The 17,250-nt window shown below is 43.4% G+C and overlaps 1 protein-coding gene across 2 annotated transcripts; it reads left to right on the top strand.

Moving 5' to 3' along the window:
• The first annotated feature begins 5,155 nt into the window (after positions 1–5,155).
• Positions 5,156–16,253, top strand: LOC106567876 (acetylcholine receptor subunit gamma). Of its 2 annotated transcripts, XM_045692263.2 has the most exons (11): positions 5,156–5,392; positions 5,930–6,063; positions 8,738–8,782; positions 8,995–9,104; positions 9,302–9,561; positions 9,836–10,036; positions 10,497–10,611; positions 10,732–10,846; positions 11,059–11,266; positions 13,881–14,014; positions 14,270–16,253. In XM_045692263.2, exons 1-11 carry the CDS (start codon positions 5,323–5,325, stop codon positions 14,435–14,437), a joined length of 1,560 nt encoding a protein of 519 aa, XP_045548219.1. In that variant the 5' UTR covers positions 5,156–5,322; the 3' UTR covers positions 14,438–16,253. The 2 variants fall into 2 exon arrangements, with proteins under 2 accessions (XP_045548219.1, XP_082816516.1); XM_082960390.1 differs by lacking the exons at positions 13,881–14,014; positions 14,270–16,253 and adding an exon at positions 12,516–12,577.
• Positions 16,254–17,250: the final 997 nt, after the last annotated feature.

Genomic DNA, 17,250 nt, shown 5'->3' with positions numbered 1-17,250 from the left:
GATTTGATTTGAATTGATTATGTCAATGGGAAGCAAAGAAATCTCAATTTATGGAAGAGCTCAATCTGGTCCTCACAAAGAGAGCTTCTGAAAGAAACATTTAGAAGGAGCTAAGCCACCAACAGTTGAAACAGAGGCAGTATTTTAAAAAAGATAGAAAGACATTCAAAAAGCTCTTTCCCGACACGATTGCCTATCAAATCAAATCAAATTTTATTGGACACATACACATGGTTGGCAGATGTTAATGCGAGTGTAGCGAAATGCTTGTGCTTCTAGTTCCGACCGTGCAGTAATATCTAACAAGTAATCTAACAATTTCACAACAACTACCTTATACACACAAGTGTAAAGGAACTAATAAGAATATGTACATATACATATATGGATGAGCGATGGCCGAACGGGATAGGCAAGATGCAGTAGATGGTATAGAGTACAGTATATACATATGAGATGAGTAATGTAGGGTATGTAAACATGATATAAAGTGGCATTGTTTAAAGTGACTAGTGATACATTTATTACATCCAATTTCTTATTATTGAAGTGGCTAGAGATTTGAGTCAATATGTTGGCAGCAGCCACTCAATGTTAGTGATGGCTGTTTAACAGTCTGATGGCCTTGAGATAGAAGCTGTTTTTCAGTCTCTCGGTCCCAGCTTTGATGCACCTGTACTGACCTCGCCTTCTGGATAATAGCGGGGTGAACAGGCAGTGGCTCGGGTGGTTGTTGTCCTTGATGATCTTTTTGTCGTTCCTGTGACATCGGGTGTTGTAGGTGACGTCCCTCTAAGGCCCTTCTGCTAGCTTGCTAGCCCCGGCCCGCTAGCTGTCTGAATCGCCGTGTCTCTAGCCAGCCTAACTACTCACTGTACCCCTATGATCACTCGGCTACGCATACCTTTGTCTGTACATTATGCCTTGAATCTATTCTATCGCGCCCAGAAACCTGCTCCTTTTACTCTCTGTTCCGAACGTACTAGACGACCAGTTCTTATAGCCTTTATCCGTACCCTTATCCTACTCCTCCTCTGTTCTTCCGGTGACCGTAAAAGCCTTGATTTCATGAATGTTAACATTAGAAGCCTCCTCCCTAAGTTTTTTTATTCACTGCTTTAGCACACTCTGCCTACTCGGATGTCCTAGCTGTGTCTGAATGCTGGCTTAGGAAGACCATCAAAAACCCTGAAATTTCCATCCCTGCCAAAGGGGGTGGTGTTGCAATCTACTGCAGAGATAGACTGCAGAGTTCTGTCTTACCATCCCGGTCAGTATCCAAACAATTCGAGCTTCTACTTTTAAAAATCTACCTTTCCAGAAACAAGTCTCTCACCGTTGCCGCTTGCTATAGACCACCCTCTGCCCCCAGCTGTGCCCTGGACACCATATGTGAATTGATTGCCCCCAATCTATCTTCAGAGTTCGTGCTGCTAGGTGACCTAAAGTAGGACATGCTTAACACCCCGGCAATCCTACAATCTAAGCTTGATGCCCTCAATCTCACACAAATTATCAATGAACTTATCAGGTACAACCCCAAATCCGTAAACACGGGCACCCTCATAGATATCATCCTAACCAACTTGCCCTCCAAATACACCTCTGCTGTCTTCAACCAAGATCTCAGCGATCCCTGCGTCATTGCCTGCATCCGTAATGGGTCTGCGGTCAAACGACCAACCCTCATCACTGTCAAACGCTCCTTAAAACACTTTAGCGAGCAGGCCTTAGCACAAACTCCAAAAAGTTCTGGGATACTGTAAAGTCCATGGAGAATAAGAGCACCTCCTCCCAGCTGTCCACTGCTCTGAGGCTAGCAAACACTGTCACCACGGATAAATCCACTATAATTGAGAATTTCAATAAGCATTTTTCTACAGCTGGCCATGCTTTCCACCTGGCTACCCCTACCCCGGTCAACAGCCCTGCACCCCCCACTGCAACTCGCCCAAGCCTCCCCCATTTCTCCTTCACCCAAATCCAGATAGCTGATGTTCTGAAAGAGCTGCAAAATCTGGACCACTACAAATCAGCCGGGCTAGACAATCTGGACCCTCTCTTTCTAAAATTATCTGCTGAAATTGTTGCAACCCCTATTACTAGCCTGTTCAGCCTCTCTTTCGTATCGTCTGAGATTCCCAAAGATTGGAAAGCTGCCGCGGTCATCCCCCCCTTCAAAGGGGGAGACACTCCAGACCCAAACTGCTACAGACCTAGAGTATATCTATCCTACTCTGCCTTTCTAAGGTCTTCGAAAGCCAAGTTAACAAACAGATCACCGACCATTTAGAATCCCACCGTACCTTCTCCGCTATGCAATCTGGTTTCAGAGCTGGTCATGGGTGCACCTCAGCCAAGCTCAAGGTCCTAAACGATATCATAACCGCCATCGATAAAAGACAATATTGTGCAGCCGTATTCATCGACCTGCCCAAGGCTTTCGACTCTGTCAATCACCACATTCTTATCGGCAGACTCAACAGCCTTGGTTTCTCAAATGACTGCCTTGCCTGGTTCACCAACTACTTCTCTGATAGAGTTCAGTGTGTCAAATCGGAGGGCCTGTTGTCCGGACTTCTGGCAGTCTCATGGGGGTGCCACAGGGTTCAATTCTCGGGCCGACTCTCTTCTCTTCTATACATCAATGATGTCGCCCTTGCTGCTGGTGATTCTCTGATCCACCTTTACGCAGATGACACCATTCTGTATACTTCTCAAATCAAATCAAATCAAAGTTTATTTGTCACGTGCGCCGAATACAACAGGTGTAGACCTTACAGTGAAATGCTTACTTACAGGGTCTAACCAATAGTGCAAAAAATGTGTTAGGTGAACAATAGGTAAGTAAAGAAATAAAACAGTAAAAAGACAGGCTATATACAGCAGCGAGGGTATAAAAGTAGCGAGGCTACATACAGACACCGGTTAGTCAGGCTGATTGAGGTAGTATGTACATGTAGATATGGTTAAAGCGACTATGCATATATGATGAACAGAGAGTAGCAGTAGCGTAAAAGAGGGGTTGGTGGGTGGTGGATGGCGGGACACAATGCAGATAGCCCGGTTAGCCAATGTGCGGGAGCACTGGTTGGTCGGCCCAATTGAGCTAGTATGTACATGAATGTATAGTTAAAGTGACTATGCATATATGATAAACAGAGAGTAGCAGCAGCGTAAAAAGATGGGTTGGGGGTTGAGGGGGGGGGGGCACACAATGCAAATAGTCCAGGTAAGCCATTTGATTACCTGTTCAGGAGTCTTATGGCTTGGGGGTAAAAACTTTTGAGAAGCCTTTTTGTCCTAGACTTGTCACTCCGGTACCGCTTGGCATGCGGTAGTAGAGAGAACAATCTATGGCTGAGGTGGCTGGGGTCTTTGACAATTTTTAGGGCCTTCCTCTGACACCGCCTGGTGTAGAGGTCCTGGATGGCAGGCAGCTTAGCCCCAGTCATGTACTGGGCCGTACGCACTAATCTCTGTAGTGCCTTGCGGTCAGAGGCCGAGCATTTGCCGTACCAGGCAGTGATGCAACCAGTCAGGATACTCTCAATGTTGCAGCTGAAAAACCTTTTGAGGATCTCAGGACCCATGCCAAATCTTTTCAGTCCCCAGAGGGGGAATAGGTTTTATCGTGCCCTCTTCACAACTGTCTTGATGTGCTTGGACCATGTTAGTTTGTTGTTGATGTGGACACCAAGGAACTTGAAGCTCTCAACCTGCTCCACTACAGCCCCATCGATGGGAATGGGGGCATGCTCGGTCCTCCATTCTCTGTAGTCCACAATCATCTCCTTTGTCTTGATCACGTTGAGGGACAGGTTGTCCTTGCACCACACGGTCAGGCTGTCTCATCATTGTCGGTGACCAGGCCTACCACTGTTGTGTCATCAGCAAACTTAATGATGGTGTTGGAGTCATGCGTACAGGAGGGGACTGAGCATGCACCACTGAGGGGCCCCCGTGTTGAGGATCAGCGTGGCGGATGTGTTGTTACCTACACTTACCACCAGGGGGCGGCCCGTCAGGAAGTCTAGGATCCAGTTGCAGAGGGAGGTGTTTAGTCTCAGGGTCCTTAGCTTATTGATGAGCTTTGAGGGCACTATGGTGTTGAACACTGAGCTGTAGTCAAGGAATAGCATTCTCACATAGGTTTTCCTTTTGTCCAGGTGGGAAAGGGCAGTGTGGAGTGCAATAGAGATTGCATCATCTGTGGATCTGTTGGAGTGGGTCTAGGGTTTTTGAAATAATGGTGTTGATGTGAGCCATGGCCAGCCTTTCAAAGACTTCATGGCTACAGACGTGAGTGCTACGGGTCGGTAGTCATTTAGGCAGGTTACCTTAGTGTTCTTGGGCACAGGGACTATGGTGGTCTGCTTGAAACATGTTGGTGTTACAGACGCAGACAGGGAGAGGTTGAAAATGTCAGTGAAGACACTTGGTCAGCGCATGCTCAGGGTACACGGCATTTTGCGCACATAGTCACTGCAGCGCTTGCTCTGCTGCCACTGGCTGGTGTTTGGTCACTCAACGAAATGTAACAGGCGCATCCGGCGTCTCCAATCTGAACACACACACATACATACACATGCCCTGGTACATAATTCATCTTCACGGTACCCCATCCTATCTGTCGTCTATAACCAGCCGTCATCGTGACAAAATCCTCCCACCCCACCCCACCCCACCCCAATCCCCCAGAGATTGTTCCCGTTTCACCGGAGCCCCGCAGTGCAAACTGCAAGGAGCGCAGCATAGACACTATTTATTTATACCCTCCCCGGGTAGAGAGTGGGGGCAGTGCAATGGAGCGGCTTCCACACTGGATCCCTGTCACCTGTTCACCTTGCCCACCAGTAGCGTCGACACACACACACGTTTTCGAAGTGGTCAGCTGTGGTTTCGGCATATTGGGCCTATAGATGCAATATTTGTAAAACAGATAAGGTTACTTTGTAAATGGACACTATACCATTCCAGACTACATTCAGAACGTTGTGGGCTATTACTAGTTTGAAACCCGCTGACATATCAAGCAGAAAACGTCCCCTTCATAATCAGAGTATTGTCATAACTACCCCATAGAATAATGATAATGATTACTTTTATGAACGACCCGAGTGTGACTTTAAGACCGATTTTAGCGCTTCCCGGTTGGTGTGTAACCCGAGCCAAGGGTAGCGACAGCTGGAGAAGCGAGACGAGGGGCAGCGGGATAAGGGAGACGACGAGCCATTCAGAAATAACCTCTCGCTTTCTCTTTCTTTGAATTTGTACTTCACTCAAATCTGGAACTGTGCGTAAAGAGCAGAGAACTTTGCGATGGCAACGCACTCCTTTTGGACGTGTTTGATTGCAACTGCAGGCCTACTCTGGGGTGTGACAATACCAGGTAAGTGCGTATATTGATTGTTTTTTCTCATGGCCAAGATCAAGGCTCTTGGCAATGGCACCTCTCTGTGTTTTGACTATTAATTTCCGTCTCCATGCCAAATGTGTCTGAGACTGTTGTTTTGATGTTTCTATGGGTTTGTTATTATTGTTCCTGTGAGGCAGATGTCATGTTCATGTTTTTATAGGCACTGTGAAAACTTTCACAAACATTGTTACAACTTTTGGTGTTAGGGTTGACATGCCTAAATGTCAAACATGTAAATTGAAAAGGGTTCAATGGCTGATTTTAGCAAAGCAATCTGTCACTGACCATTTAAGGTCATTTGGTATTTTATGTGTTATGGGTCGTTTGAAATGGTAAGTGTTATGTGTTGTAGTCCCTATGGGTTTTACTCCACCCATATCTCATCATATATTGCCATGGCACTCTACTGTGTTCTCTCTCTCTCTCTCTCTCTCTCTCTCTCTCTCTCTCTCTCTCTCTCTCTCTCTCTCTCTCTCTCTCTCTCTCTCTCTCTCTCTCTGCCTTGTGCAGTGAGTTGTAATGAGGAGTCTAAGCTGATTGGGGACCTGTTCAGAGGCTACAACAAGAACATCCGTCCAGCGGCACACCCCACTGACAAGGTGGAGGTGCAGGTCAAGCTGATCCTCACCAACCTCATCTCCCTGGTGAGAGACAGTATAACGCCAACAACACACAGTACACACATACATTAAACACATTACGCATTTCAATAAGAATTCCATTGAAGCAGGCATTTCATTGTCCTGTTTACCTCGTGTATCCTGTGCAGGCTGGTGTTAGGAGCTATAGGAGGGGCACATTGCAAAGGCTAGAATGGAATAAATGGAATGCATCAAACATATTGAAAGCACATGTTTGACTCTGTTCCATTTATTCCATTCCAGCCATTACGATGAGCCTGTCCTCCTATAGCTCCTTCCACCAGCCTCCTCTGCTGTGCATTTGCAAATAAACTTGACTTGACTTACTGCTGCAACATAACAATGCCATATAACAACACACAACACATACCAAACATATTACACACACATTTTACACACCTGCTGCAACCCAACAACATTCCATACGCATTACCAAACAGTCCTGTGCTTCAACCGTGCTGGGTGCACTTAGGGCTGTGGTGGTCACGAAATTTCATCAGCCAGTGATTGTCAAGCAAATAACTGTCGGCCTCACGGTAATTGACCGTTAATTAACAAAAACACATTTAGCATCTCCTGGCTTCCACACACAGACCGTTGGAATGTCTACATTTAAAAAAGTCTAATGAATCCATGTAATATAGCCTACACCTTCACAATAAATCATTTTTTTGTTTTTTAGACAGGTCTAAAGAAGCATGATATGAAGAAAATGTAGTCTATTTCAGAAGAACAGAATAGCATACTCTGAGTTGTCCTTATGTTAGGTCCTGATGTGGCTATGACAAATGGCTGTGGGTTACACTAGTTCATTTAGCAAACAAGATTTGCTCAGAATTCTGTGGCATTATTTTATAGTATGAAGAACACAATTGAACAAAGCTGAATAAAATAGAAAGGATATTTTCTCCAAACGATTTGAGGGAGTGTGCTTATGCGGCTATTCTGTGTTGAGCGGTTAACAAAGAAATAGGTACTCTTATATGCATAATTTAGAGTTATTAATGTTTCTTTAGTTGTTCTACAAACATTGGGCTATATGTTTTGATTTTTAATACATTGTAAGGCTGCATGATGTGACTCTAATGATGATTTGAAAAGATCTTGTTTGATGGTTCGTCGGAGGTTATAGCGGGATTTCTGATAAGCTTCCGGGTTATAGTCCCGCTCCTTGAAAGCGGCAGCTCTACCCTTTAGCTCGGTGCGGATGTTTCCTGTAATCCATGGCTTCTCGTTGGGGTATGTTCGTACAGTTGCTGTGGGGACGACGTCATCGATGCACTTATTGATGAAGCAAGTGACTGATGTGGTGTACTCCTCAATGCCATCGAAAGAATCCCGGAACATATTCTAATCTGTGCTAGAAAAACAGTTCTATAGCTTAGCATCTGCTTCATCTGACCGCTTTTTTACTGAGCGAGTCACTGGTGCTTCCTGTTTTAATTTTTGCTTGTAAGCAGGAATCAGGAGGATAGAATTATGGGCAGATTTGCCAAATGGAGGGTGAGGGAGAGCTTTGTACGCGTCTCTGTATGTGGAGTAAAGGTGGTCTAGAGTTTTTTTCCCCTCTGGTTGCACATTTAACATGCTGATATAAATTAGGTAAAACGGATTTAAGTTTCCCTGCATTAAAGTCCCCGGCCACTTTAATGCCAGCAGTATGTTATTCATGTCGTCGTTCTGCCACGACTTGGTGAAACATAAGATATTACAGTTGTTAATAGGATATCTGTGCTTTTAGTTCGTCCAATTTATTTTCCAGCAGTTGTACGTTGGCCGGTAGTACGGATGGCAAGGGCAGATTAGCCACTCGTTGGCGGATCCTCACATGGTACCCCAATCTCTTTCCGCGATATCGTTTCAGTCTCTTTCTCCTGCGAATGACGGGGATGAAGGCCTGTTCGGGTGTCTGGAGTAAATCCCTTTCATCTGACTTTTTAAAGAGAAATTCTTCGTACAGTTCAAGGTGAGTAATCGCTGTTCCAGAATCTCTTTTCGTCATAGCAGACGGTAGCAGCAGCATTATATACAAAATAAATGACAAAAAATGCGAAAAACTAACAGAAAAGCACGGTTGGTTAAGAGCCCATGAAGCGGCAGCCATCCTCCCCGGCGCCATCTGTAGTTGAAAAGTTGACAAATAAATATGGTAGGCGGAGCCTATAGAAAGCTGATGGCATCCTTTTTATTAGTGGTCACTGTGTTTTCTCCTGCAATTGCATAGCCTATATAAATGTTGCCCAACATGAGCTCATGGGCTCTCAGTGTTTGATTAGATTTTCGAATACATTTGAATGGATGTCAGAGTGATTAGAGGGACAATAGAGTGCTGAGTACCAGGCAGTTAGCAAGTTTGGTAGGCTACTAATGACCAGCAGCAGCATCAGAGCTTGGAGAAGCCTAATTACCATGAGTAAATGGTAATGTGGAATTTGACTGCCTTCATGACTTGTGACCGCTGGTGTGGTGGCAGCAGTGTGGCCACAACAGCCCTAGGTACAGTACAGTACTATCACATCAAACTGCCCAGCATAATCCCATAGAGTTGCCACAGTTACCAAATACCCTTTCACAATCTCACTGCACCTCCACATTTATTCCTGTAAAGTTATGTAGGCTACCCAAATAAAATAGACAAATGTCTGCATCAGACCATAATATATCTCCTCTGTTACAGAACGAAAAGGAAGAGACTCTCACGACTAATGTCTGGATTGAGATTGTGAGTGCATCTCTCATTGTTTACCAATTTTTTTTGATATTGTATCTTCTCAATTAGTTTATCATGTGTTTCCTGCATACGTCTTTGACTAGATTATTTATGTTTTTTTTATTTTCTCCTACTTTTACCTGATTTCTAGCTGTGTGTCTTTTATTTCCCTCTGATCCTCTCCCGCTCTCTACTCTGCCTTCACCCTCTGCTCCATCCCACAGCAATGGAATGATATTCGCCTGGCCTGGAACACCTCTGAGTATTTTGGCATCGAGGTTATCCGTGTGCCTTACAACACAGTGTGGCTTCCTGACATTGTCCTTGAGAACAAGTGAGTCAGTAGAGGAGGGCTTTCAACTTCTTTTTCCTTTGGCTTTTTTCCTCATTCATGATTTCCCTCCTTCTGTGGCACTGTTATGTTTTGACCAATAGACTCTTGAACTCTTTTCATCGCTCTCTCTACCCTTTCCTTCCACCTCCTCTCTTTCCCTCCTCTGTTCCCTCTCCTCTCTCCCCCCTCCTCTGCAGCATTGATGGCAAGTTTGACGTGGCCTACTATGCCAATGTGTTAATCTACTCCAGTGGCTACATGTACTGGCTGCCTCCAGCTATCTACCGCAGCACATGTGCCATAGAAATCACCTACTTCCCCTTTGACTACCAGAACTGCACTTTAGTCTTCAGGTCCCAGACATACAGTGCAAATGAGTTGGAAATCATCCTGGCTGTTGACACGGAGACTGAACAGCCCATTGAGTGGGTGGACATTGATCCTGAGGCCTTCACTGGTATACACACACTAATGTTGCAATGTTTTGTTTTTATGGATTTGAATAAATTCTATTTCAAAACCTACTACCCCCCCCCCCCCCTTAATAGTTTTCCACTACTACTCTGGTTCTGCATGTGTGACCCAAATACAGTATATGAAACTTTGTAGTTCCTCAAAATCAATCTGTAGTTCTACACCTATCTGCAAACAACTGACACAACCCGTCAACTGGTCAAATCCTAATGAAATGGCTTCTACTCATCCCAGTGTCTTTGTTTCCAACCTGTTAGAGAATGGTGAGTGGGCCATAAAGCACCGGCCAGCCAGGAAGCTGATCAACTCACGCTACAGTCCTGATGACCTGGAGTACCAGGAGATCTCCTTCAACCTGGTCATCCAGAGGAAACCTCTGTTCTACATCATCAACATTATCCTGCCCTGCTCACTTATCTCCTCCCTGGTCGTCCTGGCCTACTTCCTACCTGCACAGGGTCAGTGGCAACGTTGGTGCTGATTGGTCAGTGGTGTAAGGGTGTAACTTAGGGTTAGTGAAACGGGAAGATGATGCAGTATGCCATCACCAACTGAAGTTAGCAGTTGTCCGCTAGAGTTACTAGTGTTGCTTTGTATATTGACTATTATTTCAAATTATTTATATTTAAGAAATGCTCCAACATAGATTTAATGGTTTTGAGTTTCAAACTATACAATGCACTGTATGTTGTTGGACTTTAGTTGGACTCGGTTTGCCTGTGCAATAGAATGTCAATAGGTTCCTGCATCCCAACTAAAGCACTTGGAAGCATTTGGAAACACTTGAACACTCTCATGTTATGTCTGGAATTGCTAGAGTACAATATAGTATGCCTGTTGTCATCTATGAGGATGATGATGGGAAAAGCACTGCACTCCCTTCTGTACCCATCTGACTCTCCATTGTCCCCTTCACAGCTGGGGGACAGAAGTTGACTGTGGCCATCTCTGTCCTGCTGGCTCAGACTGTCTTCCTCTTTCTTATTGCTCAGAAGGTCCCTGAGACATCTCTCAATGTCCCTCTCATTGGCAAGTGAGTAAGAATTTCTCCAGTCTCTTGCTTACTGCCTTCCTCCATATACAGTATTTCTGTAACTCCATAAGAGAGCCCAAATCCCTCTCCATCCACATCTGTCTGTTCTTCTCTTCCCAGGTACCTGATCTTTGTCATGTCTGTGACAACGCTCATCGCCACCAACCAAATCGTGGTGCTCAACATCTCCCTCCGCAGTCCAAATACCCACACCATGTCTCACACTATCAAACACGTATGTATGCAGTAACTGTGTAATAACATGGTAGAAATTCGAAATCAAAATCAAGGTTCCTGTGACACTAGCCCAAACAAACGTAGAATAGACAAAATAAATGTCATCTGTATTAAGAAACAATACAATATGATAAAATGCTACTTTATCAGAACGAATATTCAACCTTTTCTTTGCCAAACTAATACCTATTCCACCTTTCCTCTGTTCAGGTCTTCCTGGAGCTTGTCCCTCGATTCCTGGGCATGGACCCTCTGGTGGACGATGGAGAGGCGGAGGCGGAGGTGAATGGAGTGAGGGAGCGACGGCGTAGCTCGTTCGGCCTGATGCAGAGAGCGGAGGAGTATGTGCTAAAACAACCACGCAGCGAGATGATGTTTGACAAACAGAGAGAGAGGCATGGCCTCACACGATCCTTTGGTAAGATTAAGGAAAGAGATACTAGTAGGGAGCGAAGGGTAGCACATGGGGGAATGTTTATTTGAGGCGACAGTACAGAATGTCACCTTTTATTTTTGGGTATTTTCATACATAGTGTATCTGTTTTACCATTTAGAAATGAACACATTTCTAGTAACCCCATCTGAAGGTGTCATAAGTATTTGGAGAAATGCACTTATAGTGTGTTAATTAAAGTAGTAAAAAGTTTAGTATTTGGTCCCATATTCCTAGCATGCAATGACTACATCAAGCATGTGACTCTACAAACTTGTTGGATGTATTTGCAGTTTATTTTGTTTTGGATTATGTTGAATCGTGAATAATGTGATGAGTGAGTAAGTTACAGAAGCATAAATATCATACCCCCCCCCAAAATGCTAACCTCCCCTGTTATTGGTAATGGTGAGAGGTAAGCATGTTTTGGGGGTATGATATAAAATGCTAACCTCCCCTGTTATTGGTAATGGTGAGAGGTAAGCATGTTTTGGGGGTATGATATAAAATGCTAACCTCCCCTGTTATTGGTAATGGTGAGAGGTCAGCATGTTTTGGGGGTATGATATAAAATGCTAACCTCCCCTGTTATTGGTAATGGTGAGAGGTCAGCATGTTTTGGGGGTATGATCTTTGTGCATCTGTAAATCTTTCACATTTATCATTATTCATGATTCATGAATGATTATCTGTAATCAAGGTAGGACCCACATTATTCTAAAAGTGTTTAGAAACATATTATATTCTTATTTACAATAAAGTGACTCCACAATAACACAATACATTATATACCATTCATTTATATTGGGCACAAGATAATCCTAAACAGAAACTAAAAAAATTGCAAATGCATCCAACAAGTTTGTAGAGTCACAAACTTGATGTAGTCATTGTGTGCTAGGAATATGAGAACAAATACTAAACTTTTGACTACTTTAATATACTATGAATTACTTTGTCCAAATATGACACCTTCAAATGGGGGGACTAAATACTTAAAGTGCTTTCATTTCTAAACAGTAAAACAGATATGTATGAAAATACCCTCAAATAAAAAGTAACGTTCTGTACTATCGCCTCATATGAAACATTTGATCTCAAATCCAAAATTCTGGAGTAGAACTAAATTAAACGTTTTAGCCTCACTATCCAAATAAATACGGAGTGGAATGTATGTGCATTATCCAGCAAGCCACTTTTCTGATGGTATTGATTTGTCTCTGCTACCCTCTAGTGGATGGTATTGATTTGTCTCTGCTACACTAGTGGATGGTATTGATTTGTCTCTGCTACCCTCTAGTGGATGGTATTGATGTGTCTCTGCTACACTAGTGGATGGTATTGATGTGTCTCTTCTACCCTCTAGTGGATGGTATTGATGTGTCTCTGCTACACTAGTGGATGGTATTGATGTGTCTCTGCTACCCTCTAGTGGATGGTATTGATGTGTCTCTGCTACCCTCTAGTGGATGGTATTGATGTGTCTCTGCTACACTAGTGGATGGTATTGATGTGTCTCTGCTACACTAGTGGAAGGTATTGATGTGTCTCTGCTACACTAGTGGATGGTATTGATGTGTCTCTGCTACCCTCTAGTGGATGGTATTGATGTGTCTCTGCTACCCTCTAGTGGATGGTATTGATGTGTCTCTGCTACCCTCTAGTGGATGGTATTGATGTGTCTCTGCTACCCTCTAGTGGATGGTATTGATGTGTCTCTGCTACCCTCTAGTGGATGGTATTGATGTGTCTCTGCTACCCTCTAGTGGATGGTATTGATGTGTCTCTGCTACACTAGTGGATGGTATTGATGTGTCTCTGCTACCCTCTAGTGGATGGTATTGATGTGTCTCTGCTACACTAGTGGATGGTATTGATGTGTCTCTGCTACCCTCTAGTGGATGGTATTGATGTGCTCTGCTGCTCTCTAGTGGATGGTATTGATGTGTCTCTGCTACACTAGTGGATGGTATGATGTGTCTCTGCTACACTAGTGGATGGTATTGATTTGTCTCTGCTACCCTCTAGTGGATGGTATTGATGTGTCTCTGCTACCCTCTAGTGGATGGTATTGATGTGTCTCTGCTACCCTCTAGTGGATGGTATTGATGTGTCTCTGCTACACTAGTGGAAGGTATTGATGTGTCTCTGCTACACTAGTGGATGGTATTGATGTGTCTCTGCTACCCTCTAGTGGATGGTATTGATGTGTCTCTGCTACCCTCTAGTGGATGGTATTGATGTGTCTCTGCTACCCTCTAGTGGATGGTATTGATGTGTCTCTGCTACCCTCTAGTGGATGGTATTGATGTGTCTCTGCTACCCTCTAGTGGATGGTATTGATGTGTCTCTGCTGCTCTCTAGTGGATGGTATTGATGTGTCTCTGCTACCCTCTAGTGGATGGTATTGATGTGTCTCTGCTACCCTCTAGTGGATGGTATTGATGTGTCTCTGCTACCCTACTAGTGGATGGTATTGATGTGTCTCTGCTACACTAGTGGATGGTATTGATGTGTCTCTGCTACACTAGTGGATGGTATTGATGTGTCTCTGCTACCCTCTAGTGGATGGTATTGATGTGTCTCTGCTACCCTCTAGTGGATGGTATTGATGTGAGCGCCACAGCCAGCCTGTACAAGAGCCTCGCCCAAGCTGCTCCTGAGATCAAGGAATGTGTGGATGCTTGTAACTTTATCACTGAGAGCACAAAGCAAGCAAATGACATTGGATCAGTAAGTATTGCTTTTACTCTGGGGATCAGAGGTCAATTTCATCTGAATTCAGCCAGTTCAAGGCCGTATTCACAAAGAGTGCTGATCCAGATTTATTTGTGATAAAATAAATAATTATGATTAAAAGGCCTACTCTGAGACACTTTGTGAATACTGGCCCATGATGAGCTGAGAGTTGAGAAATCCTGATAGAACATTGTGGGTTATTATCTCCCCACTTCTACCCCCTTCTGACTCACGTTAACTGTCCCATAGGAAATGGAGAGCTGGGTATTGATTGGGAAGATGATTGACAAGGTTTGTTTCTGGGTGGCCATGGCCCTCTTCTCCATCGGAACGGTCGCCATCTTCCTCACGGGACATTTCAACTCCGTCCCAGATTTTCCATTCCCTGGGGAAAACAAACGATACCTCCCCAGTTAGGGGGGCAAGGCAAGCCCCCCCCCCCCCCCCTAACCTGGTCACAGGTTATAGGACACATCATCATCATCTTCATATTATTGAGAGATAAGATTTATTCACTTCTTACTCTTACTTATCTTATTTATTTGTCTTTTTAGCAGTAGATGACTGAAAATGGTATCGTCTTGATATGACGTCATCCTTTTTTATAAATATTTCATACTGTGTTTTGAGTTTTAGCTTAACCATTTATTGTTGTGTGATTTACATGTGTGCATTTTATTTTTTATAAGGCCTGTGACATGAAAATGCCACAAACCTCGAACAGTTTGTGGCGAAGCAGTTGTGAAATGAATTCAACAAGTCTGCTGTGGGCTTTTGTGGGCTTTGTTATGTTAGAACAAAATGAAGAAGTTAGATCTCTGTTTTAGCCTTCAACCTTATTCATACGTTAGTCTTTACACACCACCGTAGGAGGACGCTGCAGATCACCTATACCCTGCACAATTCTTGTCTTTCTTCTATCTCACTGTATGGTACACTGAGCATACAAAACACCTGCTCTTTCCATGACATAGACTGATCAGGTGAATCCAGGTGAAAGCTATGATCCCTTATTGATGTCAATTGTTAATCCACTTCAATCAGTGTAGATGAAGGGGAGGAGACAGGTTAAATAAGTATTTTTTTGCCTTGAGACAATTGAGACACGGATTGTGTATGTGTACCATTCAGAAGGTGAATTTTGAAAAAAAATGTAAGTGACTTTGAACAGAGTATGGTAATAGGTGTCAGGCACATTGGTTTGTGTCAAGAACTGCAACACTGCTGGGTTTTTCATGCTCAACGGTTTCCCATGTGTATCAAGAAATCAAGAATGGTCTACCACCCAAAGGACATCCAGACAACTTGACAGAACTGTGGCAACCATTTGAGTCAGTATGGGCCAGGATCCCTGTGGAACGCTTTCGACACCTTGTAGAGTCCATGCCCTGACGAATTGAGGCGGTTCTGAGTGCAAAAGGGGGGGTGTTCAACTCAATATTAGGAAAGTGTTCCTAATGTTTGGTATACTCAGAGTATATGTGACACGGGTTTTTACTGATGGATACAATGCAATGTAAGAAGACCATATACTATAAGAATATTTGATTTAACTAGTTACTTTAATTTACACACAATACATTTACATGGTTAAGTGAATTGTTCTGTTTGATTTCTAAGAATGACACAATGACACAGAGACTTAATTAAAAGTTATAAACTGAGGCCTTCATTTCTGTCCAATTTGTGCCTCATTTTTAAAATGTTATATAAATATGTTACTTTTTTGTATACAATTACAATCCTACACAATTAAAATCCCTGTGCTGCTGATGTTAGCATACACAAATCAAATCTATGCAATCATCATGAACAACAATTCATACAACAATTTGTGTATTTTTTTATTTTTTTTTAAATGTTTTAAATTGAACCTTTATTTGACTAGGCAAGTCAGTTAAGAACAAATTCTTATTTACAATGACGGTCTACACCGGCCAAACCCGGACAACGCTGGGCAAATTGTGCGCCACCCTATGGGACTCCCAATCACGGCCGGTTGCGATACAGCCTGGTTTTACATTATGGACATTGAATATGTTGAGTTTTAGTATTAAGAGGATGTGTTGGATGGTACATAGAGTCAGTACAAACTTTTGAGATTCAAACCATTACTTGAAAGTACTATGTTGTACTTGTTTTAGACAACACAAAAATACTGTATAATGAGTGTTATTAGTATTTTATGTTATTAATACTGTAATAATTAAATCTAATAAATGTTTTATCGAAAGACTGTTGGGATCATTGTAGAGAGGGTGCACATACAATATGTGGCTATTCAACCTTGAAATGGCAGTTTGAGATGGTTTTTAAATATCAGACCATGTTGAAGACTGAGGTAGCTCCAGACCACCTCCAAAACACTGCTTGCCTGAGTCCAAGTCTTGATTATAATCATATGGGAATCCAAGCACAACCAAATCAAATCAAATTATATTTGTCACATACACATGGTTAGCAGATGTTAATACAAGTGTAGCGAAATGCTTGTGCTTCTAGTTCCGACCATGCAGTAATATCTAACAAGTAATCTAACCTAACAATTTCACAACAACTACCTTATATACACAAGTGTAAAGGAATGAATAACAATATGTACATAAAAATATATGAATGAGTGATGGCCGAACGGCATAAGCAAGATGCAGTAGATGGTATAGTGATACATTTATTACATATATTTGTCCATTATTGAAGTGGCTGGAGTTGAGTTCAGTATGTTGGCAGCAGCCACTCAATGTTAGTGATGGCTGTTTAACAGTCTGATGGCCTTGAGATAGAAGCTGTTTTTCAGTCTCTCGGTCCCCGCTTTGATGCACCTGTACTGACCTCGCCTTCTGGATAATAGCGGGGGGAACAGGCAGTGGCTCGGGTGGTTGTTATCCTTGATGATATTTTTGGCCTTCCTGTGACATCGGGTGGTGTAGGTGTCCTGGAGGGCAGGTAGTTTGCCCCCGGTGATGCGTTGTGCAGACCTCACTACCCTCTGGAGAGCCTTACGGTTGTGGTGGTGATACAGCCCGACAGGATGCTCTCGATTGTGCATCTGTAAAAGTTTGTGAGTGTTTTTGGTGACAAGTCAAATTTCTTCAGCCTCCTGAGGTTGAAGAGGCGCTGCTGCGCCTTCTTCACCATGCTGTCTGTGTGGGTGGACCATTTCAGTTTGTCCGTGATGTGTACGCCGAGGAACTTAAAACTTTCCACCTTCTCCACTACTGTCCCGCCGA

This window comes from Salmo salar, chromosome 13, assembly GCF_965601325.2.
Source record: "Salmo salar chromosome 13, fSalSal1, whole genome shotgun sequence".
In the NCBI taxonomy this organism is placed as follows: domain Eukaryota; kingdom Metazoa; phylum Chordata; class Actinopteri; order Salmoniformes; family Salmonidae; genus Salmo; species Salmo salar.
This window is presented reverse-complemented; position numbering and strand designations above follow the sequence as displayed.